At 45.8% G+C, this 19,404-nt stretch overlaps 1 protein-coding gene across 3 annotated transcripts in view; it reads left to right on the top strand.

Moving 5' to 3' along the window:
- Positions 1-19,404, top strand: part of srgap3 (SLIT-ROBO Rho GTPase activating protein 3) — a 340,865-nt gene that overhangs the window by 215,751 nt on the left and 105,710 nt on the right. For all 3 annotated transcript variants that reach the window (XM_068051424.1, XM_068051426.1, XM_068051425.1), the window contains exon 4: positions 16,819-16,881. In XM_068051424.1, the coding sequence (XP_067907525.1) occupies positions 16,819-16,881 (63 nt within the window). The remainder of the gene's footprint in view (positions 1-16,818; positions 16,882-19,404) is intronic.

Here is a 19,404-nt window from a genome sequence, read left to right as displayed (position 1 = left end):
AATTAATGGGACTGGAAGTTGATAAATCCCCTGGACCTGATGATCTACATCCCAGAGTGTTGAAAGATGTGGCTGTACAGATAGTGGATGCGTTGGTGATCATCTTCCAAAATTCTATAGATTCTGCAACGGTTCCTGAAGATTGGAAGGTAGCAAATGTAACCTCACTACTTAAGAATGGAGGGAGAGCGAAAACAGGGAACTACAGACCTGTCAGTCTGATATCAGTGGGGAAAGTCTTCGCTCGAGTCGTTTTAAACAGACTCCAGAAGCTGGCTGAGCATGTCTACCCTGAGGCACAGTGTGGCTTTCGAGCAGAGAGATCCACCATTGACATGCTGTTCTCCCTTCACAAGCTGCAGGAGAAATGCCGCGAACAACAGATGCCCCTCTATGTTGCTTTCATTGATCTCACCAAAGCCTTTGACCTCGTCAGCAGACGTGGTCTCTTCAGACTACTAGCAAAGATCGGATGTCCACCAAAGCTACTAAGTATCATCACCTCATTCCATGACGATATGAAAGGCACGATTCAGCATAGTGGTGCCTCATCAGACCCCTTTCCTATCCTGAGTGGCATGAAACAGGGCTGTGCTGTGTTCTCTCACCTACACTGTTTGGGATCTTCTTCTCCCTGCTGCTCTCACATGCGTTCAAGTCTTCAGAAGAAGGAATTTTCCTCCACACAAGATCAGATGGCAGATTGTTCAACCTTGCCCGTCTTAGAGCAAAGACCAAAGTACAGAAAGTCCTCATCAGGGAACTCCCCTTTGCTGACGATGCTGCATTAACACAGAAGAATGCCTGCAGAGTCTCATCGACAGGTTTGCGTCTGCCTGCAACGAATTTGACCTAACCATCAGCCTCAAGAAAACGAGCGTCATGGGACAGGATGTCAGAAATGCTCCATCCATCGATATCGGCAACCACGCTCTGGAAGTGGTTCAAGAGTTCACCTACCTATACTCAACTATCACCAGTAACCTGTCTCTCGATGCAGAAATCAACAAGCATATGGGAAAGGCGTCCGCTGCTATGTCCAGACTGGCCAAGAGAGTGTGGAAAAATGGCGCACTGATAGAACACAAAAGTCGGAGTGTTTCAAGCCTGTGTCCTCAGTACCTTGCTCTACGGCAGCGAGGCCTGGACAACGTATGTCAGCCAAGAGCGACGTCTCAACTCATTCCATCTTTGCTGCCTCCAGAGAATCATTGGCATCAGGTGGCAGGACCGTATCTCCAACACAGAAGTCCTCGAGGCGGCCAACATCCCCAGCATATACACCCTACTGATCAAGCGGCGCTTGAGGTGGCTTGACCATGTGAGCCGCATGGACGATGGCAGGGTCCCCAAGGACGCATTGTACAACGAGCTCATCACTGGTATCAGACCCACCAGTCGTCCATGTCTCCGCTTTAAAGACATCTGCAAACTCGACAAGAAGTCCTGTGACATTGACCACAAGTCGTGGGAGTCAGTTGCCAGTGATCGCTAGAGCTGTCAGACAGCCATAAAGGCGGGGCTGAAGAGTGGCGAGTCGAAGAGACTTAGCAGTTGGCAGGAAAAAAGACAGAAGTGCAAGGGGAGAGGCAACTGTGTAACAGCCCCAACAACCAATTTTATCTGCAGCACCTGTGGAAGAGTCTGTCACTCTAGAATTGGCCTTTGTAGCCACTCCTGGCGCTGCTCCACAAACCAACTCTAGGCGCTTACCCATTGTCTCTCGAGACAAGGGGGCCAAAGAAGAAGTAGTAGGGAAATTGCTAGAATCTATTGTTATGATCTGGTAGGTTTTTTTTCTTTTCCGGGAAGTATGCGGTGTGTCTTTAAGGGTGGAAAAGGATCAGTACTGTTTTTAAGGCACAAGCTCCAGGGACTGAGTCAAAGAATGCATTCTCGTTGCCATAGGATACAGCCATTCAGAGAACAAGAACAAAGATACAATGTTGCTGATTGACATTTGAAACTAGCTGAAAAGACTGGCTTTTGAGAGACAGTTAACAGACACAGACAGACAACTAGACCAGCATGAACGGAACAGAGATCTTTGATAATTTAAACTGAAGGAAGGGAAGTTGGACTGTGACAATCTTTTATCCCTCAAAAATTCTGAAGCCAAATTGATTTATTAAAAAGTGTTTGCAAGTTGTTAATTGCTGAATTCATCACTGGAGAAGAAAAGCATCACTTCAACTGCTAAACTAGACTACGGACTGTTCTACTGTTGAAGAACCTTTTTTTTTCTCCCCTCATCGGACAGCTGTGAGAGCTTCAAGCAACCTTGGACTGTTCTATACTGGAAGATTTCACTTCAGCAGGAGCGTAAATGTGCAAGGAGACTAATTTTTTTTGATTTTAAATGTCGTTTATCTCCGAGTAGTGTTTAAGAATTTAGTTTTTCTAATTAAACAGTTAATTTGCTGATCTAAAGACACCTGGTTTGGTTCGCCTTATTCAGGGGTTAATAGATGGTCAACTTGGCTGTGGCTTTCTTCAATTTGGAAAGTTTAAAATGATATGTTAGGTGATCTGTGGAGGGGTGGGACTGAAACAACAGTATGTTTCTCCCACCGCAATCAGAATTTTGATTGAGGGCTTTGTCTTGGGCGGGCAGTCGTAACACTATCATAAAGGATATGATAACTAGACACTTGGAAAATAATGGTAGGATTGGGCAGAGACAGCATAGATTTATGAAAGGGGAATCATGTTGAACAAACCTGCTGGAGTTTTTTGAGGATGTAACTCGTAGAGTAGAGAAGGGGAAACCAGTGGATGTGGTATATTTGGATTTTCAGAAGGCTTTCGATAAGGTCCCACACAGAAGGTTAGTAAGCAAAACTAGAACACATGGGATTGGGGGTAATATACTGGCATGGATTGAGAATTGGTTAATGGACAAAAAACAGTAGGAATAAACGGGTCATTCTCAGGTTGGCAGGCTGTGACTAGTGGGGTACTGCAAGGATCAGTGCTTGGGCCCCAGCTACACTCAATCTATATCAATGATTTGGATGTGGAGATCAAATATAATATTTCTACATTTGCTGATGACATAAAAGTAGATGGAAATGTGAGTTGGGAGGAGGATGCAAAGAGGTTTCAAGGGAATTTAGACAGGTTAAGTGAGCGGCAAGGACATGGCAGATGAAATATAATGTGGGAATATGTGAAGCTAACCACTTTGGTAGGAAAAACAGAAATGCAGAGTATTTCTTATAAGAGATTGGGAAGTGTAGATGTCCAAAGGGAGCTGGGTGTTCTTGTTCAAAGTCACTGAAAGTTAACATGTAAGTGCAGCAAGCCTTTAAGAAGGTAAATGGTATGTTGGCCTTTTTTGCAAGAGGATTTGAGTACAGGAGTAAAGTCTTGCTGCAATTGTATACAGACTTGATGAGACCACACCTGGAATATTGTGTACAGTTTTGATCTCCTTACCTGAAGAAGGATATACTTGCCTTAGAGGGAGTGCAATGAAGGTTCACCAGACTGATTCCTGGTTTGGCAGGATTGTCTTGTGAGGAGAGATTGAGGAGGCTGTGGGCCTGTATTCTCTGGAGTTTAGAAGAATGAGAGGTAATCTCATTGAAGCATACAAAATTCTGACAGGACTCAATGCAGGAAGGGTGTTTCCCCTGGCTGGGGGGGATCGAGAACCAGGGGACACAGTCTCAGAATAAGAGGTAGCCCATTTAGGTCTGAGATGAAGAGGAATTTCTTCACTCAGAGGGTGGTGAATCTGTGGAATTCTCTAACCCAGAGGGTTGTGGAGGCTGATTCATTATGTTCGAGACAGAGATTGACAGATTTCTAGATATTAGACATATCAAGGGATATGGAGATGATGCAGAAAAATAGCGTGGAGGTAGTAGATCAGCCATGATCTAGTTGAATGATGGAGAAGGCTTGATGAGCCAAATGTCCTACACCTGCTCCTATTTCCTATGATCCTAACACCCTGTCCAGCTCAGTCTCCGTGCTCCCCCAGTCCGGAGTGAGGTCGAGAAAACCATTCAACAGCTGAAGAACAAGAAGTCCTCTGGAACAGATGGAATCCCTGCTGAAATCCTGAAACATGGCAGAGACTGGTACAACTGCACAACCTCATATCCCTCTTCTGGGATGAGGAGGGCTTGCCGGGGCACTTCAGGGACGCTGTGATCCTGACTGTATTCAGAAAGGGAGACAAGGCCAATTGTGGCAACTACAGAGGAATCTCCCTGCTGTCTGCTACAGGAAAGGTCATTGCAAGGATCCACCTCAATCACTTCCTCCCAGTGGCTGAAGAACTACTTCTGGAGTTGCAGCGCGGCTTTCGCCCGTCAACACTACACCACCGGGAGCTGTGGCCACTGCTGGGACTACAGCCAGCTTCAGGAGGAAGATGATGGCCGGCCCGGGAAAAGAGGTATGTTTTTAGGGCATCGTTGGGGGCAATCAGTCAGGCTCTGGTGAGGCAAGGGGGCTCCTTGGGGGGGCGGGGGGCGTGATATGCGTTGGGGGTGGCCCTCTGTGGAGTGCAGGCTGCCCCATCAGGAGGGACCCCCAGTCCACCAGAAGGCCGCCTAGTTTTTTCAGGCGGGTTTTCTAAGGCCTCAGCCATCTGCCAGCCAAACGTAAAATACCCATTGCAGCGGGCAGAGGCCCTTAAGTGGCAGTTAATTGGTCACTTAAGGACCTTTATTGGCCTGGGGCAAGTGGGCCATTTCTCGCTGCCCCACAAAAATTGGCAGCGGAAGCAGGAGTGGGTCGGGAAAGGCCCCCCCCCCCCGCCCACCCCAGCCTACCACTCCATTTTACACCCATCTGCCACCAGCCCGCTCTTTTGGGGTGTAAAATTCCAGCTTAGCTTTTTCCCGGGGTTGAGGACTTGAAACGGTGTAGGTCTGGTTTTTCTTTTTTTTTTCTGATTCACTGAAGAAAAATAACTCAGAAGATTCAGGAGGATGGATGCGTTGTTGCAGACTTTGGAAGGACTAACAAGGCAAGGGAATATACAATGGGTGGTAGAACCCTCGGAAGTACAAAGGGTCAGAGGGACCTTGGTGTACTTGTCCATAGATCACTGAAGGCATCAACACAGGTAGATAAGGTGGTTAGGAAGGCATATGGGATACTTGCCTTTATTAGCTGAGGCATAGAATATAAGAGCAGGGAGGTTATGATGGAGCTGTATAAAACGCTGGTTAGGCCACAGTTGGAGTACTGTCTACAGTTCTGGTCACCGCACTATAGGAAGGATGTGATTGCACTGGAGAAGGTACAGCGGAGATTCACCAGGATGTTGCCTGGGCTGGAGCATTTCAGCTATGAAGAAAGACTGGATAGGCTAGGGTTGTTTTCCTTAGAGCAGAGAAGGCTGAGGGGGAACCTGATTGAGGTATACAAAATTATGAGGGGCATAGATAGGGTAGATAAGAAACCTTTCCCCTTAGCAGAGGTGTCAATAACCAGGGGCCATAGATTTAAGGTAAGAGGCAGGAGGTTTAGAGGGGATTTGAGGCAAATTTTTTCACCCAGAGGGTGGTTGGAATCTGGAACACACTGCCTGAAGGGGTGGTAGAGGCAGGAAACCTCACAACATTGAAGAAGTATTTAGATGAGCACTTAAAACGCCATAGCATACAAGGCTACGGGCCAAGTGCTGGAAAGTGGGATTAGAATAGATGGGTGCTTGATGGCCGGCACAGACACGATGCGGTTGAAGAGCCTGTTTCTGTGCTCTCTAACTCTGACTCTATGACTTGTCTTGTTATACCTCCGTTACAGTTCAATGGCAAAAGCCTGGTTCGATTTCTCAGGTAGGGAGTTCAATGCCAACTGCAGTTTCTGCCTACATGTAGTTTAAAGATGGTGATCTTAGGCAGGGTCCTTCCTCTTTGCTGGAATAGATGAAATTCTCACTTTTGAACTAATAACTGAATTAAAACCAGCACTGATTCCACTCCGATTGTTCCAGAAAGCACTGCCGCTTCACTTGCACGCTGCCATCGCCAGTCATAATCCTTTTTCCTGATTGATCAGTTTGATTCTGCGCCACTTTGGCGTGCCTCAAGTCTGTTTTGGTTTGTTTCACAAGTTCATTATATAGTTCATAATTTCTCCTTGCATGAGCATGACAGCCATTATGATTCTTTTGTCTTTACGTTCCTATTGCGGGTGTTTTTCCAAATAATGATCGTTTACCAGATTTGGATAGCATAAAGATTTGTTCCACAGCTGGAGAATAAAAGAATGCTATGCAAAGTTTAAAAATAATTATTTTAGAAGTCAGCATCATGAATGTTTGGTTGCTACAGCCATCTTGAAGGTTGCTAGGAAACAGAGCGCCCATTTGACATTGAGTCTACATTTACCTTCAGTTTAATTGATTAGGAATAAAGCAATGTTCCATGGAAATGTTAAATTGTAAATCACATTCTGGAACACATTTAGGAGGAACACTGGATTTTTTGATGGGAATCATTTTAGCCCACATTCTGTGAATTAGCCCAGTCTCTAGGCATGCCCTGTATGTGTCATTATTTGATTGTACTGCAGTTCAGTTTTCTGTGCTGGTTTTTAATGGTAGAACACATAGAGTTAGTACTTAATCTAGTGCAGGATTTTTGTGTTTTCCCATCCCTATTTCTTTGATGTCCACCAGCACTGTACCCACCCCACCCCCCACCCCCCCCCCCCCCCCCCCACCAAGCCCCAAACTTTCCTTTCCTCTGACTCTGGCCTCTTGTGCAACCTCTCTGCCTGCACTCCTCCTCCATTTGCCCCGCCATTGGCAGCCATGCTTTAAACTCTTCCACTTCGCCACCTTTCTCAGTATGGCAGTCTCCGGCCACACGCTCTTCCATCTACGTCTGTGCCACTCTGAACCTGGTTACTATTGGCTCCTTTCGAGGAGGACAAGAAGTTTGAGCCTATGTTGCACCATTATGTAGCATGGAGGGTTGGCACTATGCCACTCTATTTGGCTCTATTTCAACTGGTGTGAACACAAGAAATAGGAGCATAGACCATATAGCCCATCAAGCCTAGTCCGCTATTCAATATGGTCATGGCTGATCTTGGGCTTCAGTGCCACTTTCCTGCCTGCTCCCCATATCCCTTTATTCCCTGCGAGACCAAAAATCTGTCTATCCCAGCCTTAAATGTATTCAATGATGGAGCATCCAAAACACTCTGGGGTAGAGAATTCCAAAGATTCACAACCTTTTGAGTGAAGTAATTTCTCCTCATCTCAGTCCTGAATGATCGGCTCTTTATCCTGAGACTGTGTCCCCGTGTTCTAGATTGCCCGACCAGTGGAAACAATCTCTCAGCTTCTACCCTGTCAAGTCCTTTCAGAGTCTTGTATGTCTCAATTAGATCACCTCTCATTCTTCTAAACTCCAGAGAATATAGGCCCAGTTCACTCAGCCTCTCATCATAGAACAACCCCCTCATCCCAGGGACCAATTTAGTAAATCTTTGCAGCACTGCCTCCAGTGCAAGTATATCCTTTCTTAAATGTGGAGACCAAAACTGCACACAGTATTCCAGGTGCGATCTCACTAATGCCCTGTACAATTTTAGTAAAACTTCTTTATTCCTGCATAGCTATCTCCATGTCCTCATGCGTATTAATCAAGGAAAGAGTGGGCAGTAGCTAGATCTGAAGGAGGAACCCCATCGGCACATGAATAAATGTACTGCCTGGTGTGATGCAGGCTAGCAGGGTTCAAGTTGATCACGGGACTGTAATGAGTTTGCTTATCTGGCTAGCGTGCAAGTTGAGGTGCTACAGTTAGCTACCGGATTCTGGGGTTCAATAGAGGGTTATTAATCAGGGTTCCCACTCCTGATTTGTTGTCCAGTGATCCCAGTGTGGATGTAAGGACAGGATACAGGCTCAGTTGTGATGGCTCTTCTGACCCCTCAATCGAATAGCTTCACTGTCCAAGTTCACGTGTGAAAAACAGTAGCTTGTTGGAGTGGTTTGTGGGACGTTGGTGCCCTGGTAACCTTACCCCAGCATAAGTCAGAGTCTTTCAGTGAACGGGGCTGGGGATTGAAATGCTCATTTCAACAGCAGGTTGGTGATGTTCCCATGGTTATGGTGGGCTGTTCCTTTCAGTAAGATTCCAATCACCACTCATTTGCCCACGGTTGGTCTCGTTATAGGAGCTGAACAGTGATTAGAATTTGCAGTCCCAAGGGTAGACCAAGGTACAAGACTCTCTGTCTTAGTTGTCAGCCTCTCTATATACTCCTTCCTTTCTATATCCTTGTGGACTCCCAATCTGAAAGAGATTGCACTGCCTGTGTTGTGAAGCATTGCACTAAGCATCCTTCAGCAAACCCCTCCATGGCAATCTAATAGACAGCTTCAGTCTCATTTCTGACTGGTTTCGCACCAGTGAACCGGTGACAAATGGTATCAGTTGTCAAGATGTTGTGGTTTGACCAACTTGTCTTAATGTCCCAACAAATCATTTTGGGCCCTCTGACAATGGACTGTCATAAATGGTATTGTGCAGTGATGGGGTCGTGTGCTAAAGATAATGTGAGCTTTTAGCAAGGAAAAGTTGAATAAATTGAAGACAAAATTATAAAGAAAGACTTGCATTTATGTAGCATCTTTCATGACCTCAGGAGATCCTAAAGAGCTTGCAGCCAAAGTAATGTAGGAAATGTGGCAGTCAATTTGCCAACTACAAGGTGTCACAACAGCAATCAGATAAATGACCAGATAATCTGTTCTAGTAATGTTGATTGGTGGATAGATATTGGCCAGGACACGGGAAGAACTCACCTGTTCTTATTCAAAATGGGATCTTTTATGCCCACCTGAGAGGACAGATGGGCCTTAGTTTAATGTCCAGTCCAAAAGACAACATGAGAATGTCAGCCTCAATTATGTGCTCAAGCCCCTGGAGTGAGACTTTAACCTACAACCTGCTGACTTAGAGGTGACAGTGCTCCCCACTGAACCACAGCTGACACTATACTTGTGCATGGAATAAGAGTGGGATACTGTGGTCGCACATTGAGTTGGGGGCTTATGTTGCTACTGAAGAAGCTGTGAAGGAGTGCGGCCTACAGCTTGGGGTTGGAGATAGGCTGTTACTGGAAGAACCTGGTTAACACAGTGGCTTATTGCATTTGTTTGGGTAGTGGGATGGGCAGTATCACAGATGGTCGCCATCTTGCCTTCACTTGGCATCCAAGTGTAACAATTTTCCAGCAGCATTACCGGTTAATGCTCAGGAGCCATGGATAATCACTCTTCTCTTTGCCCAGCAGTGGTTAAGCCAATTCCAGCATGTCTGCTGCCGTGGAGATGAGCTAACTCAGTGCAGGCCAGAAATGGAGCCTGGTCATTTTATTTTATTTTTATTATTTTAGAGATACAGCACTGAAACAGGCCCTTCGGCCCACCGAGTCTGTGCTGACCAACAACCACCCATTTATACTAATCCTACATTAATCCCATATTCCCTACCACATCCACTCCGTTCTCCTACCTACACTAGAGGCAATTTACAATGGCCAATTTACCTATCAACCTGCAGGTCTTTGGCTGTGGGGGGAAACTGGAGCACCCGGCGGAAACCCACACAGTCACAGGGAGAACTTGCAAACTCCGCACAGGCAGTACCCAGAATTGAACCCGGGTCGCTGGAGCTGTGAGGTTGCGGTGCTAACCACTGCGCCACTGTGCCGTTTCAATATCATGGCAGGACCACTTACCCATGAGGCAATCAAGGAGCACAGTCTGTATTTGATTAATGGATTCAGTAATTAACTTCAGTAAATTACTTTTGTGACTGCATTAGGTTCTGCTCTGATTTCCATTCTTTGTCCATTAGATTGAATAAAATGGTATTCTGTGAGCAACAGACCGAGACCCAAGGTGGCCATTAAAGACAGCTTTCATTCCACCACAAGTTTGTGTATGTTAGTGTGTCTGTATGTTACAGATCAGCCATGATATAATTGAATAGCGGAACAGGTTCAAGAGACTGAATTGGCTACCCCTGTTCATATGTATGTTAGTGTACATGTGTACGTAAGTTTTTGTGTGTATGTATGTTTGTTTGCGTATGAAGATTAATACAGCACAGAGGGAGGCCACTCGGCCCATCACACCTGTGCTAGCTCTTTGAAAGAACTATCCAATCAGTCCCACTCTCCAGCTCTTTCCCGATAGTCCTATAATTTTATTCCTTTCATTTATATTCCGAATTCCCTTTTGAAAGTTACTATTGAATCTGCTTCCACCACCCTTTCAGGCACAGCATTCCAGATCATAACAACTCACTGCATAAATTTTCTTTCCTCGTGTCACTTTTATTGTACCAATCACCTTAAATCTGTGTCCTCTGGTTACTGATCCTTCAGTCACTAAGAACAGTTTCTCCTTAGTTTCTCCATCAAAACTAGAATTGAACACAATACTCCGGCTGAGGCCTAGCCAGTGATTTATAAAGGTTTAGTATAATTCCAATATGTGTGTGTGTGTGAGAACCTTGGGTGAGGTCCAGGTTAGGCTCCAATACAGTGCTCTCCATGGTTAAATAGGCTGCTGCTCACTGTGCCACACGGGTAAGGTACTAGAGCGTGAGTCAACACCTAAAGGAGAGCTGGTGAGCACATCAGCAAGTGAAGTTAGAGAGGAGCAGGAGTACCAGGAAAGAAAGGTTGAATACACGGGAATAGCTCAGTCAGTGATGAGTTACATTCGTGGCTCAGTCCAGGGTACTTCAGGGAGCGGCATTAATTAATTCAACATGTCCCCACCCCCCATCCCAGCGAATCAAAGCTCTTTAAAATCCAATCAAAGAGCAGCATTTACAGATGGGCATGTTTGAATTTTGTTCTATGAAGATGAGCCCACAGAGAACTTTAAGAGTGCTCAGTGGAGAGGAGACCATTTCAACATAATCAAACAGCTTGCTTAAAAACATTGCTTGAAGGCAGTAATGGTAATGAAGCTTATTCTATCAAAGTATTATGGTAATTCCTGGCCCTGGGGGTTTCATTACCATTTCTTGCTCTACTTGGGTTGGTAATGTGCACCCCGGGGTCACTAATGACCCTGGTGTCTGGTCAAAATGATACTATTATTATTGTGTTGCAGCCTGTGTTTCAATGGTTGCCCATCATGAACAGCTCAGATTGGAGCAGGAGTTTACAGCACTAGTGACATTCTGGAAGGGTGATGGCAGAAGTGGAGGGCTGCACAGAGCAGTGAGTTGGGGAATAATGTCGCCACAATCTGGGCTCTGGACTCAAATCCTTCTAAATAACCTCCCAGCCTGTGTCTGCTGTAAGACTCCTGTTTCTAGTGGGCTTTGGACCCAAAGCACTGTCCCAAATTGGACACTAACTGGGAATCTCTCTGAGAAGCCACAGAATGATGTGGGAAGAGGGGAAAATTTCACACTGGCGCAACAACAACAACCTGCATTTATGTACCACCTATAACAGTAAAAATGTCCCAAGATGCTTCATGAGAGTATCAAACAAAATTTGACATTGAGCCAAATAAGGAGGTATTAAGACAGTTAGAGGTAGGTTTTAAGGAGGAGAGAGAGGTAGAGAGGTGGAGTACTTTATTGAGAGAATTCCAGAGCTTAGAGTCTTGGCAGCTAAAAGCACAGCTACCAAGAGATGAATGATGAAAATTTGGGTTTTGAAAGAGGCCAGTATTGGAGGAGCACAGATCTCAGAGGGTTGTGGGGCTGGAGGAGATAACAGAGATAGGGAGGGTGAAGCCATGGAGGAATTTGAAAACAAGGATAAGAATTTTAAAATCAAGGCAATGCCAAACCAGAGGGAGCATATGAGGTCAGGGCCAAGGGACATTAGACCAGTAGTTAATTGTTATACAATGGTGGGGAGTGTTTGATTGGACAGTGTAGAGTGAGCTTTACCCTGTATCTAACCTGCGCTGTACGAGCTGTACTTGTCTTGAAGTCTGACACTTGTCGCTCACACCGGCTGCCTGAATTTCCTGGCAGTGACATCCCTCACCTTGATGAGTGCAAAATTCAGGTTGGAAAGAAAACAAACAATTTGAAATGTTGTCAAAATGCATTGTCCCCTTCTGCGTGGCTAATATTCTATTTTAATATTATCTGACTTTACAGCTGCCGGCAGTTGTCTGGTTGGTAATTACAGTTCTGACCTTCCGCCACAACTGAACTGTTTGTGATTGAAAGTCAGATTCCGTCTGCGTTCTGGAAGTCGGTTTGTGTAGTTATCAGCCTGAATTGGCGCCTGCGAGATTCAATTTGGTTGCAAGATAATACATTGGAATTGAATTATCCCGTGTTAAGCATGGTTGAGGCAAGGGATAATCTAATAGCCTCTGGGAACAAAGTACTTTATAGATCCAGGACCCCTCCCCTCAAACTCACATGCGCCCTGTCTCTCCATACATTTGTTTAATGACAGATTGGAGGGAAAATGAGGAATGAATTGAACCAGTTATGAGTGATGTGATATTCCACTTGTTGTCTCATGCTTACATAGTCCATCAGCACTTGCTATCCAGGCACACACGCATGGAATGGGCACTTAGGTGAGATGCCAGAGGGCAATCAGAGGAACCACATCCCTAGCATGTGTCAGGGCTTTCAACCAGGAGGGGCAGTCGGTATCTGTGGAACCCCACAAGTCAGGACTTTCAATCGAGGGGGCAGAAAATCCACTTCTGTTTCTTTCAGTCTCACTTGCTGCCCAAGCTCATCCATCTGGTTGATAATTGGAGACTGAAGCTGGCCAAAAGTGAATACATTCCACTGAAGGTTTTTCTGACTCTGAACTAAATTGGAACTTGGTGAAAACTGCAGTTTTTGTTTGGAACTGCACAGATCCAAATATATATATATTTAAGTGTGTATGTGTGAGTCTCTGTCTGTCCTATTTATGTGTGAGTGTGCATATGTGTGTATCCATGCCTATTTGTGTGTATTTCTGCAGGCGTTGGGGGGGGGGGGGGGAGAGTATGTGTGTACAGATGGGGATGTTGTGATAGAAGTGTTCAGTGGCTGTTAAAAAGAGAAAAAATTGGCTTGCATTTATATAAAGCCTTTCACAACCTCAGGATATCCCAAAACACATACTTTTGAAGTGTAGTCCCTGTTGTAATGTCAGAAACATCAGAACAAGTGTGACCTCCAGCCCAGTGTTTGAGGTGGTGTTTTGCTCGTAGTGCTTGAAGAATGAGTTCAGGGCTGGATTAAACGTTCGCATTTATAACAAATGCAGGGAAGCACTAGTTTAATCTGAGCACCTTCTGCAAACAGCAGACTAATCCACAAAAGTCAGAATGTACCTGCACTAATGCTACAGAGCCACTTATTAAGCTATTAACTGTCGTGACTGATCTCAAGCCTGCAAATGTTGGCTGATGTGCCGCTGATGCTTTTAGTTCTGATTGGCTCAACTTTAGCTGGTGCCCTCACTGGCGGCCATTTTTCTTTTATATATAAACAATGGAATCCTGTATTGGAACAATTATTTGCATGAACACTCCTTGGCATCCCTCTTCTACAGTTTATCACAGCTAAAAATACACCAAACCCCAATTTATGATCGGTAGATTTTCAGAAATCATGAACATACCTCAACTAGAGGTGTGTGTTGGACTGAACTTTTTTGCCCCCTCATACAAAGGAAAAGCAGCAATTAGTGTTTGCCATCTTAGGGAGGCCCTATAAGCACAGCATTTTTAACCACAGTGCCATGTTAATAAACTAGGCCCTAAGTTTCCGGCACCTGATGTTTGGTGCCCTGGGTTGGAACATGGCCCTTAATATTGAATGGCATTACTATTGCGAACTCCCTCATCATCAATATTCTGGGGGTCGCCATTGGCCAGAAACTCAACTAAATCAGCCACATAGATGCAATGGCTACTAGAGCAGGTCATTGTGCAGTGAGTGGCTCACCTCCTTACTCCCCAAAATATCTCTACCATCTACAACCACCAGTCACGAGTACAATGGAATACTCCCCATATGCCTGGATGGGTGCAGCTGCAACAGCCCTCCAGAAGCTTGAAACCATCCAGGACAAAGTGGCAGCCCATCCCCTACCTTAAACATTCACTTCCTCCACCACCGACACACAGTGGCAGTAGTGTGTACCATCTACAAGATGCGCTGCAGCAACTCACCAAGGCTTCTTCAACAGCACCTTCCAAACTCATGACCTAGAAGGACAAGGGCAGCAGGTGCATGAGAAAACCAGCACCTCCAGATTTCCCTCAAGCACCATCCTAAATTGGAAATATATTGCCATTTCTCCATCGCTGGGTAAAAAACCTGAACTCCCTACCTAACAGCACTGTGGGAGTGCCTTCACCACACAGACTGCAGCGGTTCAAGAAGGCAGCTCACCACCACCTTCTCAAGGGCAATTAGGAATGGGCAATAAATGCTGGCCGAGCCAGTGATGCTCACATCCCATGAATGAATTTTTAAAAAGAAGCAGGCTGAGTCATAAAAGCCCCTCCCCACCTCCAATCGGGTGCAATCCTGGCAGCTGGTCTCAAGGCTGGAGCGTAATGGCCAGAAGGCCCTCAAGATCCAAAATTTAGTTGGAGTCCATTTAAACAAATGGAGGAATTCTTCAGATATACACCCTGTTTTTCACTAAGATTTATCTGTCGGAAACGTATCAAGCCCACCCTCCCACAGACAGGCTGCACTTGAAGGAAGCATGAATGGGGGATAAGGCTGCAGCACTGTTGTCCATGCTTTCCTTAAGTGTGGTTTTCTTTGGGGAGCAGGCGATTGGTAAACCTAGCCGATGATGAGATTTAATGCAAACAAGTATGAAGTGTTGCACAGAGGAAAGAAGAATTTGGAACACAAATACTCTAGAATGGTCTTGAATTAGATACGGATGGAATTGAAAGATACCGAGCAGTCTTTATTGTCAGAATAGCAGCAGGACATTCAGCCCCTCGAACGTGTTCCTCCATTCAATTAGATCATGGCTGATCAGTTCTTAACTCCATTTACCCACCTTTGCTCCATATTCCTTGATGCCCTTACCCAGATCTATCATTCTCAATCTCAAAATGGTCCCAACATCCATAGCCTTTTGGGGGAGAGCGTTTGAGATCTCCATTACCCTTTGTGTGAAAAAATGTTTCCTGATTTCACTCTTAACTGCCTAGCTCTAATTTTAGGATTATATCTCTTTGTTCTGCATTCCCCCAGCAGTGGAAATAGTTTCTCTCTACCCACCCTCAAATCCTTTTATAATTTAAAATCCTCGATTAAATCACTTCAAGATTGAAGTTAATGCCATTTAATGTGGGCAGTTGTTAAATGTGACCATGAGATGGCCTACACCATAGCCCAATCAAGCTTCCCAATTTCCTGCCTGCAGAATGAGGAGCTCCTGGGGTCATTTTTCACCTTGTCCAGAAACCAGATCATCTACTAAGTTTATCAATCCCACACTCCCCAAAGGAAACCAAGCTCAAAGGATAATGTGCCATTATCATCTGTTTGTGCTTCCTGGAGTCGCTACTAGAACCACTGCTTTTCGTGATCTACATTAATGACTGAGACTTGGGTGTACAGGGCACAATTTCAAAATTTGCAGATGATACAAAACTTGGAAGTATTATGAACTGTTTGAAGGATAGTGATAGACTTGAAGAGGACATAGACAGGCTGGTCAAACGGGCAGACAAGTGGTAGATGAAATTTCATGCAGAGAAGTGTGAAGTGATACATTTTGATAGGAAGAACAAGGAGAGGCAATATAAAATAAAGGGTACAATTCTAAAGCAGGTATAGGAGCAGACAGACTTGGGGGTATATGTGCACAAATCATTAAAGGTGGCCAGGCAGGTTGAGAAAGTGGTTAAAAAGGCATATGGGATCCTGGGCTTTATAAACAGAGGGGTAGAGTATAAAACCAAGAAAGTTATGATGAACCTTGATAAAACACTGGTTCAGTCTCAACTGGAATATTGTGTCCAATTCTGGACACCGCACTTTAGAAAGGATGTAAAGGCTGTAGAGAGGATGCAGAAAATATTTACAAGGATGGTTCCAGGGATGAGGGATTTCAGTTCAGTGCATAGATTGGAGAAACTGGGGCTGTTCTCCTTGGAGAAGAGAAGGTTTAGAGGAGATTTGATAGAGGTGTTCAAAATCATGAAGGGTCTGGACAGAGCAGATAGAGAGAAACTGTTCCCATTGGCAGTAAGATCCAGAACCAGAGGACACCAATTTAAGGTGATTGGCAAACGAGCCAAAGATGACATGAGGAAAAACCCTTTTTACGCAGCATGTGGTTAGGATCTGGAATGCACCGCCTGAGAGTGTGATGGAGGCATATTTAATTGTGGCTTTCAAAAGGGAATTGCAAAATTATCTGAAGAGAAAAGATTTGCAGGGGCATGGGAAAGAGCAGGGGAATGGGACTAGCTGAGTTACTCTTGCACAGAACTGGCATGGACACGAAGGTCCGAATAGCCTCCTCCTTCTGCTCACTCATAAATATCTTCTCCTTCATCTGGTGATTTCTGAGCTGCTTCTGGATCCCTGTGTCCTAAATTTCTGGGTCCCCTGGGACCCTCTGTCCGCGATTCCCTGTTTCTCTAGCTCGCTAGAGTTCCTTGTGTTACAGATTATTGTTATAAGGGTGACAACTACCCCACACTATTACAGTGTCTCCATTTGGCTGTGCTGTAACAGATTGCCATCGGTTAGAGCTTTCTCTTTCAAGATTATGTGATATAACATTTTCAAACACTAGTATTGCAGGGAGGGCTGTGTGGATCTAACATCCTTTTTTTAATGTTTACAGAGCAAGGAAATTGGCCAGCAGATGCACGAGGAGCTGCTAAAGGTCACCAATGAGCTGTACACTGTGAGTATCAGCGGTGTGTGCACACTGTGCCTGATTTACCATGCTGCACCTTTATTATTTCCTGGTGAATGTTTGGTTCTCCTCAAGGTGATGAGGAACCATATCCCTATTTCAGGCACTATTGGTCTGAACGATCCCAGGGCAGGGACAGCATGGGTTAGATACAGATTAAAGCTCCCTTTACACCAGGGTTGTCCAACTTACAGCCTGCGAGCCAGGATCTGGCACGCCAAAGGTTTCCATCCGGCCTGCGGATGTATTTCAGAGATGAGACATTTTCCATTGTCGTCTTCTTCCAGATCGGATTTTTTTTTTAAACCGCACTGGCAATTTCACAGCTGACTGGGGCTGACATCGGGAATGGTGGTTTCCCAATTTTGGACAGATTCGGGGTTTACCGGCGGGTTCGAACTTTCTTTTAAAAGAGAGGGGGGTGGACAGAGAGAGCGGGTGGGCAGAGAGAGGTAGAGCGGGTGGGCAGAGAGAGGGCAGGGTGCAGAGAGAGGGAGAGAGCGAGTGAAGAGGGGGGCCAGTGGAAGAGGGGGGCCAGCGAGTGAGAGAGAGCGAGGGAGGGTGGGCAGAGAGTGAGAGAGCGAGGGAGGGTGGGCAGGGAGAGAGCGAGGGAGGGTGGGCAGAGAAGGAGAGAGCGAGGGAGGGTGGTGCGCAGAGAGCGGGAGAGAGGGGGGGACAGAGAGCGAGAGGGGGGGGCAGAGAATGAGAGAGAGTGTGTGGAGGGGCAGAGAGAGAGTGTGTGGAGGGGCAGAGAGAGAGTGTGAGGAGGGGCAGAGAGAGAGTGTGAGGAGGGGCAGAGAGAGAGTGTGAGGAGGGGCAGAGAGAGAGTGAAGAGGGGGGCAGAGAGAGAGTGAAGAGGGGGCAGAGAGAGTGGGAGGGGGCAGAGAGAGAGAGGGAGGGGGGCAGAGAGAGAGAGAGAGAGGGAGGGGGGCAGAAAGAGAGGGAGAGGGGCAGAGAGAAAGAAAGGGGGCGGAAAGAGTGGGGCAGAGAGGGGGGGACAGAAAGAGAGAGTTGGGGGTGAACTGAGAGAGAAAAGGGGGGGTACACAGGGAGAGGGAGAGAGAGTGATCAAGATCACTCCTCACAGATGGACATCTATCCGGAATACTCCACATCGTTACAAGTGTGCGGGCAAACATTGACTACTTGTGCAGGCAAAGAAATGCCAGCTATCTCACTAAATCAGTGTCCAACATAGTGATGAGAAAGTAAGTCAATAAATTAATCTTCTCAATTAAAGCTTCTTCACAAAAATGCACATTTGTTATTGTTTTGATGAATAGTAAGATAACATTTAATGCCTTTATCTTTCTGAAATTGTCTCACTAGCCCCCTATGTAAGACAAAAGTTGTAATGTGGCCCCTTCCCATCAAAAGATTGGACACCCCTGCTCTACGCTATCCCATCAAACACTCCCAGAGCAGGTACAGCATGGGTTACATACAGAGTAAAGCTCTGTCTACACTGTCCCATTGACATCTTTTTTCCCTAATGCCCTCAGCCTCCTCTCCTGACCTCTGTCCTCCTATTCTTCCGCCATGATCCCTGATCCTGCCAACGCTCCCCCCCCCCCCTCCCCACCCACACCACCCCAGACCTGACCCTACCAACCAGGGTGCTTCTGCCTTGCTAGCTGTGGTCGGATCTTGCATTCCTCTTCAGCAGCTCCTTCATAATGAGGCCAGAGGCTCAATATCGGGGGCTCCTTGGGCCTTGGGTACAGAGTTTGTTTCCTGATGAATATGCTTGAATTTCCTGGCCATAGTCTCCATCCTTTAAATGTCTGACAGGCACTATAGCCTTAAAGCTAGCTTGCAATGAACACAAACAAAAGATGTGGAAAATTTCTTGGAAGTTTTAAAATAATCACCATAAAGTAGCTCTTGAAAGTGATAGGCAGCCTGTTGAACTGTGATGAAGCTGCCTTCTCGATAGATTGAAGGTGCAGTGCCAAGGTTGTCAGACTGTAATCTCAGTCCAGGGCCAATTGAAAAGAAACCCATCCGGCCAACATATTAATAGCTGGCTCTTGTCATCTCAAATAGAAATGATATCCCAGTGTTTCAGATAGAATATTGATCTGACGGATTGGCCCAGGCTGTCCCTGCCATGAACAGCTATACTGGAAGGGCGAATGTGTTATCAGTGATTGCTGTAAAATCTTCACAGAATCACAGAATTGTTACAGTGCAGAAGGAGGCCATTCGGCCCATTGTGTCCGCACTGGCTCTCTGAAAGAGCAATTCCCTCAGTCCCATTTCCCTGCCTTCTCCCCATAACCCTGCACATTCTTCCTTTTCAGATAACTCTCTAATTCCCTTTTGAATGCTTCAGTTGAACCTGTCTCCACCACTTTCTCAGACAGATCTTAACAGTAAGCGTGCTGGGGCCACACAGGCAGCACGCGGAGGGACAGAAAATAGGCCACCCAGCCTCACACAGCAGGGCCAGTGTTAACTCTCCATGATCGGCAAGATAGGAGCTGGGAGGAGGTAAAATGGAGCAACTTC

This window comes from Heterodontus francisci, chromosome 19, assembly GCF_036365525.1.
Source record: "Heterodontus francisci isolate sHetFra1 chromosome 19, sHetFra1.hap1, whole genome shotgun sequence".
Classification (NCBI taxonomy): Eukaryota; Metazoa; Chordata; class Chondrichthyes; order Heterodontiformes; family Heterodontidae; genus Heterodontus; species Heterodontus francisci.
Note: the sequence above shows the minus strand (reverse complement) of the source record. Positions and strands in the feature narration are given on the sequence as shown.